We start from the raw sequence: 7,500 nt of genomic DNA on the forward strand, positions 1-7,500 counted from the left end.
ATACCTACTTAACACTGTGCATAATTATTTAAACATTTTGCAAAGCATTCCTACTCTCACCTCATCTCAACACATCTCACCCAATTAACATAGAAACACACAAATGGAGATATGAGGAACTTTCTCCTTGCATGCTTACATTAATACACACACGCACACACACACACACACACACACACACACACACACACAAACTCCACGACTACCTTTCGGCCTTTCAGAGGCTCGCTGAACAGTCCATCTGTGATGTGATTTACATTGCCCTATATTGGTTCACCTCTACAGACAGTAGCCGCAGCATAACATACTATGAGCCGCACTACCTATTCAACTACGCTACCCAGAATTCAGCACTACCACAGTATAATAACACACTATTATGACAAGCCGATTGAGCATTTATTCTGATATCTTGATATCAGGCATAATTGTCATGTACATGTAAGCCATTTTTGTCAACTAGTTAACTAGTGAGCCATGTTTGTATGAACTAGTTAACTAGTGAGGGCCAAAATATGGACACTAGTTAACTAGTGGGAGCCAAAAGGCTCACTAGTTAACTAGTCAACACATTTTAGCTTCACTAGTTAACTAGTGAGAGCCAGAAATGTCTACTAGTTAACTAGTAAAGGCCAAAATGCATACCAGTCAGCTAGTTGAAGGCTTTTGGGTCTCACTAGTTAACTAGTGACAGCCAAAAATGTGCACATGTTTACTAGTGAAGGCAAAACACCTCACTAGTTAACTAGTTGCAGTAGGTCAATGTCACTAGTTAACTAGTGAACCATAAATGGCTTACTAGCTAGCTAGGTGATGGCAGTAGGCTCACTAGTTAACTAGTTGATGCATCATTTGTCCAAACTAGTTAACTAGTGAGGTCATAAATGTATACTAGTAAACTAGTTCAAGACAAAATTCACACTAGTCAACTAGTGGCGCAGAATTCAAATTAGGAGGCGGAGAATTCTGTAAATTGAGGCTTTCTATTGGCTCCCTATGTCCAAATAGAACATGACAACCAATCACAGTGCAGAATTTCACGAAATCCCACCCACAACATTTGCATGTGGCACACAAGTTAACATGCTGGCCAAAGGTACTCTAGCTAGTAAACTAGTGGCTTCGGTGTGACACTTGCATGTAAACTAGTGAAGGCAGAACTGCTCACTAGTTAACTAGTAAAGACACAAATGCCCACTAGTTAACTAGTGAGGTCTAAAAAGTGTCACTAGTTTACTAGTGTGCACCAAAACACCCACTAGTGAACTAGTGATGGCTATTTCCATTCCACTAGTTAACTAGTGAGGTGCAAAAAGTGTCACTAGTTTACTAGTGTGCCCCAAAATGCCCACTAGTTAACTAGTGAAGGCCATTTCAGCCCCACTAGTTAACTAGTGAGATGCCAAAATGGTCACTTGATAACATGTAAAGGCCAAAATACCCACTAGTTTACTAGTGAGGGTGTTGTGGGCCTTACTAGTTAACTAGTGGCATGCATATTCTGTTTACTAGTTAACTAGTTACACCTAAAAACACAAACAAGCTGACCATTTTTGTCCACTAGTTAACTAGTGGAACAATTTAAGTCTCACTAGTTTACATGTGTGGCAGTGAAGCAGCTCACTAGTTTACATGTGTGGCAGTGAAGCAGCTCACTAGTTAACTAGTGCGCAAACACACTAGTGGCTGTTTTTGGAGCTATCTAGTTCACTAGTAGTGCAAAAGGTACTCTTACTAGTTAACTAGTGACAAATTGGCCTTCACTAGTTAACTAGTTGACATGTTTGGCCTTACTAGTTTACTGGTAATGGAACAGGACATGCTTACTAGTTAACTTGTGAGCAGATCTGCATTATTAATGCCTTTCACTAGCTTATAGGCATTTTGAGCCTTACATGTTAGCTAGTGAGGACAAAACACTGTCCATAATGAACTAGCAGGAGAAAAATGCCCCTCATAATGAACTAGCAGGAGAAAAATGCCCCTCACACTAGTAAACTAGTGAAACAAACGGCTGGCATTTTGTGCAACTAGTTAACTAGTGGGACGTAACATTGGCCACTAGTTAACTAGTGCGCAATGTCACACTTGCATGCAAATGTAGAAGGCGGAACAAGGATTTTGATTGGTCCATTTAGGACTCAGAAACCTAGAAAACATGGCTGACTTCGTCCAGGCTGTTCTAAGAGCAAACTTTTATAAACTAAGATCGTTTGAGCATAAAAATATGTTTTGATAACATGTCTAGTGACAAAGTTGTGGTGTATTGCTGTAATCTTCGTTCAGTTAATGTCAACAATCTTTAGTTTTTTAGTTATTAGTCTGAAAATTGTGATAAAACTGGAGGCATTTGTATATGGTTGCCTAGCAACAAAACGTTTCAGTAACATGAACATTAATGATAGCATTGCTGATGTGGCAAGACTAGCTCAAGTGGTTAAGCAGCAGGAGATCATGTGGGAGACCAGGGTTCAATTCCTTAGAAGTGCATGAAGTTTTTTTCTTGAGCTTTTAATTACTTTTGAAACCATGTGCAGTTGTGTACAATCTTTTGTTTTTCAGTTATAAATCAGAAAAGCGTGACTGAATGGATAAACAAAGAATAATATTAAAATCGATCCTTTGAATCTTTGGTGTGGATCACTAAGAGCTCACTTGTTAAAGCATGGGGTTTCCCTGTTATTATTAAAAACCATTTTGACAGAATATGAGATACTGCATACTGCAGGCTCTGCTTTACTATCTATACTGAAGTACCGTTGCAGAGCAGTGTGTCACTTTAGCCACTAGGGGGCACCATCAGGACCTGATCGCGAGGCTATGAACAGTAAATTTACATTTAGACTGGGTGGGATTCTTACATAATACCAAATAGGAGTCTTCTACCCACCCTCTCATTAGAATTTGCATAATAGCCGTTTCAGGCACTAGTTAACTAGTAAGCTGCTTCACTGCCACACATGCAAACTAGTGAGACTTCAATTGTTCCACTAGTTAACTAGTGGACAAAAACGGTCAGCTTGTTTCTCTTTTTAGGTGTAACTAGTTAACTAGTGAACAAAATATACATGCCACTAGTTAACTAGTAAGGCCAACAACACCCTCACTAGTAAACTAGTGGGTATTTTGGCCTTTACATGTTAACAAGTGACCATTTTGGCATCTCACTAGTTAACTAGTGGGGCTGAAATGGCCTTCACTAGTTAACTAGTGGGCATTTTAGGGCACACTAGTAAACTAGTGACACTTTTTTCACCTCACTAGTTAACTAGTCGAATGGAAATTGCCATCACTAGTTCACTAGTGGGTGTTTTGGTGCACACTAGTAAACTAGTGACACTTTTTAGACCTCACTAACTAGTGGGCATTTGTGTCTTCACTAGTTAACTAGTGAGCAGTTCTGCCTACACTAGTTTACATGTAAGTGTCACATTGAAGCCACTAGTTTAGTTAAAGTTCCTTTGGCCAGCATGTTAACTTGTGTGCCACATGCAAATGTTGTGGGTGGGGTTTTGTGAAATTCTGCGCTGTGATTGGTTGTCATGTTCTATTTGGACATAGGGAGCCAATAGAAAGCCTCAATTTCAGAGTTCTCCGCCTCCCTAATTTTAATTCTCTTCACTAGCTGACTAGTGTGAATTTAGGCTTCAACTAGTTTACTAGTATACATTTATGACCTCACTAGTTAACTAGTTTGGACAAAGGATGCATCAACTAGTTAACTAGTGAGCCCGCTGCCATCACCTAGCTAGCTAGTAAGCCATTTATGGTTCACTAGTTAACTAGTGACATTGACCTACTCCAACTAGTTAACTAGTGAGTTTTGCCTTCACTAGTAAACATGTGCACATTTTTGGCTGTCACTAGTTAACTAGTGAGACCCAAAAGCCTTCAACTAGCTGACGGGTATGCATTTTGGCCTTTACTAGTTAACTAGTGGACATTTCTGGCTCTCACTAGTTAACTAGTGAAGCTAATATGTGTTCACTAGTTAACTAGTGGGCATTTATGCTGTCACTAGTTAACTAGTGTGCACAAACATGGCTCACTATAGTTGACAAAAATGGCTTGCATGTTGGCCTGATATCAAGATATCAGAATAAATGCCCAAGCGGCTGGCCAAATTACATAGAAGTTAACAAGTGGGAATTTGACATTCAGTAGTCAGCTAGTAAACATTTTTGTACCTTACTAGTTGACTAGTAAAATATAGAAGTCTTTAAACTAGTTAACTAGTGCACATTTCAGTGTCCACTAGTTAACTAGTGAACATACTGAGCATTACTAGTTAACTAGTAAGATATGAAACATATGAACTAGTTAACTAGAGAGAATTTGGGCCTTACTAGTTAACTAGTGAGCATTTTGGCTGTTACTAGTTAACTAGTTCAAACAGAAATGGCTCACTAGTTAACTAGTGGACAGAAATGGCTTGCATGTACATGACAATTATGCCTGATATCAAGATATCTGAATAAATGCTCAATCGGCTTGCTATACACTATGAGCAGCAGTACCACAGTATAAATACTATGAGCAGCAGTACCACAGTATAATAAAACACTATGAGCCGTCTAACGGTGCAGGCTGGTATATGCTTAAAGTGTGCTATACATCTCTACAAATGCCCACATTATATATGCACTGTATGCAAAAATGCAAGTTTCCTATACTACTCACACAGCACTACCAATTCAACTACGCTACCCAGAATTCAGTTGTATCAAAGTCAAAGTCAAAGTCAAAGTCAAAGTATCCACACCACACTGGTGTACCTGCTCACTACCTATTCAACTACGCTACCCAGAATTCACAGTTGTATCCACACCACGCTGGTGTACCTGCTCACTACCTATTCAACTACACTACCCAGAATTCACAGTTGTATCCACACCACGCTGGTGTACCTGCTCACTACCTATTCAACTACACTACCCAGAATTCACTGGTGTACCTGCTCATTCCTGCTGGGCAGCGTGTGCCCTTTGAGTCTCTCCTTGTAGCGGATGCTCATGAGCTGCTGTTGCGAGTGCGCTTCTTCTGAAGGGGGAGAGGGTTACAAAGGGCTGTTATAACACGTTATTACCACACACAACGGACTGTAATGACACGTTATTACCACACACAACGGACTGTAATGACACGTTATTACCACACACAATGGACTGTAATAACACACGTTATTACCACACACAACGGACTGTAATAACACACGTTATTACCACACACAACGGACTGTAATAAACCACGTTATTACCACACACAACAGACTGCAATAAACCACGTTATTACCACACACAACGGACTGTAATAACACACGTTATTACCACACACAACGGACTGTAATGACACGTTATTACCACACACAACGGACTGTAATAACACACGTTATTACCACACACAACGAACTGTAATGACACGTTATTACCACACACACAACGGACTGTAATAACACACGTTATTCACTTCGGGTTTTGGGTGAACTATGGAGAAGGACAAAGCGGTATGCAAACTGTGCAGTCGTTGAGTTCCTATGTAGGCGAAATTTGTTTGACATTTTTAATTGTAAACAGCCACGTTGAAGCCTGCAGTAATGTTTTTTCACTGATGTTATGGCAGTCCACTCTGCTTATTGTTTTTCGAGAATGTTGCACTCCTGTTTGTCAGTCATTGTGCACGAAACTTCATACCAATAAATCATCAGAAATATTGCTGGCTTGTGCGTCTTCAAGCGGCCTCTTTACGTTCTTCCTAATGCCTGTTAGTTGTCCGTGGATTGGCCTATTTGGCGTAGAAAATGGAAACGTCTTTAGACAGAAAATCGATTTTACAATCGATTCAATTAACAATTATGTCTCAAAAATCAAAAAAGTGACAGCCCTAGTAATAACACGTTATTACCACACACAACGGACTGTAAAAACACGTTATTACCACACACAACGGACTGTAAAAACATGTTATTACCACACACAACGGACTGTAATAACACGTTATTACCACACACAACGGACTGTAAAAACACGTTATTACCACACACACAACGGAAAATGCCTAATGGAATGAAATGAAGTGGTTTATTTGAGATGTAAGATGTAGGATTTTAGTGCTTTCTCTGTCAATGTCCGTACTACAGCAGTTAGTTATGACAAGCGTAGCTAACTGTATCCCTGTATAGATCCCCATAATAACATCAGATCCCCGTGTGTATAGTGTTCTACTCTATCAGTGCTACAAGCTAGACAGCCCACATATGTCCAGTAGACCAAGAGGAGATTGCAGCCCACAGCTCACTAAGGGGAGAGGGCATTTGATGGTTTCTATGGGAGATCTGGTCAAACATTGTAAGATCTAGGGGGGTCTACAAAGGGGCGTGGCCTTGTGATACCTGTCTCCATGCAGGGATTGGTGGAGGCATATGGAGAGGGGCGGGGTCTGGGAGCATCAGGGGCGGGGACAGAGCCTCCAGGTCTGGCAGGTTGGGCAGTGAGCCACTCTGGAGGGCAGTGGAGCGGCAAAGCAATCAGAACCACGCAGCATCACACACACCACACACACACACAGCATCACACACACACAGCATCACACACACACGCACACGCAGCATCACACACACACACACATGCAGCATCACACACACACACACACCACACACACGCAGCATCACACACACACACACACACACGCAGCATCACACACACACACACACACCACACACATGCAGCCACACACACACCACACACCGCAGCATCACACACACACACGCCAGACACACACCACGCTGCGCGGCATCACACACACACACCCACACACCACGCAGCATCACACACACACACACACACACACACACATGCAGCATCACACACACACACACACTTTGTGATGTCACGAGAGGCTGCGTCCTGGAGGGGCGCTACATTCCCCTGAGATGGCTGCAGTCACGGACAGCAACTAAAGCGAGATATTATTCTTAGTAATCTGGGGAACTTGGCGCACCAGGTCAAACCAAAAGTAACAAGCCTCGTGTCATCTTAGATGCAGAGTTAAGTTTTAAGCCCCATATCAGTAAAGTTACTCAGACAGCCTATTTCCACTTGAGAAACATTGCCAAAGTCGCGGTATTTTTAACTCAACAAGATGCAGAAAAACTAATTCACGCCTTTGTCACTAGCAGGTTAGACTACTGCAATGCACTTTTCACTGGTCTTCCCAAAAACATCTAAAGAAATTGGCACTCATACAGAACTCTGCGGCTAGACTTTTAACTAAGACTAAGAAGAGACACATCACCCCTGTGTTGGCTGAACTGCACTGGGTCCCTATTTCCTATAAATTGATTTTAAGGTTATGTTAATTACTTACAAAAAGCTCTGAATGGCATAGCACCTTCATATATCTCTGAGCTTTTAATATCTTATCAACCACAAAGGAAACTTAGATCATCCAATTCTAATCTTTTAATCGCACTCCAAAGTGCTCCACAAACAAAGTGGAGAAGCT

At 41.3% G+C, this 7,500-nt stretch overlaps 1 protein-coding gene across 1 annotated transcript in view; it reads right to left on the reverse strand.

The window, feature by feature from the left end:
* Nucleotides 1-7,500, reverse strand: part of mical3b (microtubule associated monooxygenase, calponin and LIM domain containing 3b) — a 76,109-nt gene that overhangs the window by 43,317 nt on the left and 25,292 nt on the right. Inside the window, 3 exon segments of the mRNA XM_048235609.1 lie at nt 4,955-5,040; nt 5,467-5,483; nt 6,366-6,496. Coding sequence (XP_048091566.1) covers nt 4,955-5,040; nt 5,467-5,483; nt 6,366-6,496 — 234 coding nt within the window.

The sequence above is a fragment of the Alosa alosa genome, chromosome 23, assembly GCF_017589495.1.
Source record: "Alosa alosa isolate M-15738 ecotype Scorff River chromosome 23, AALO_Geno_1.1, whole genome shotgun sequence".
NCBI classification, from domain to species: Eukaryota; Metazoa; Chordata; class Actinopteri; order Clupeiformes; family Clupeidae; genus Alosa; species Alosa alosa.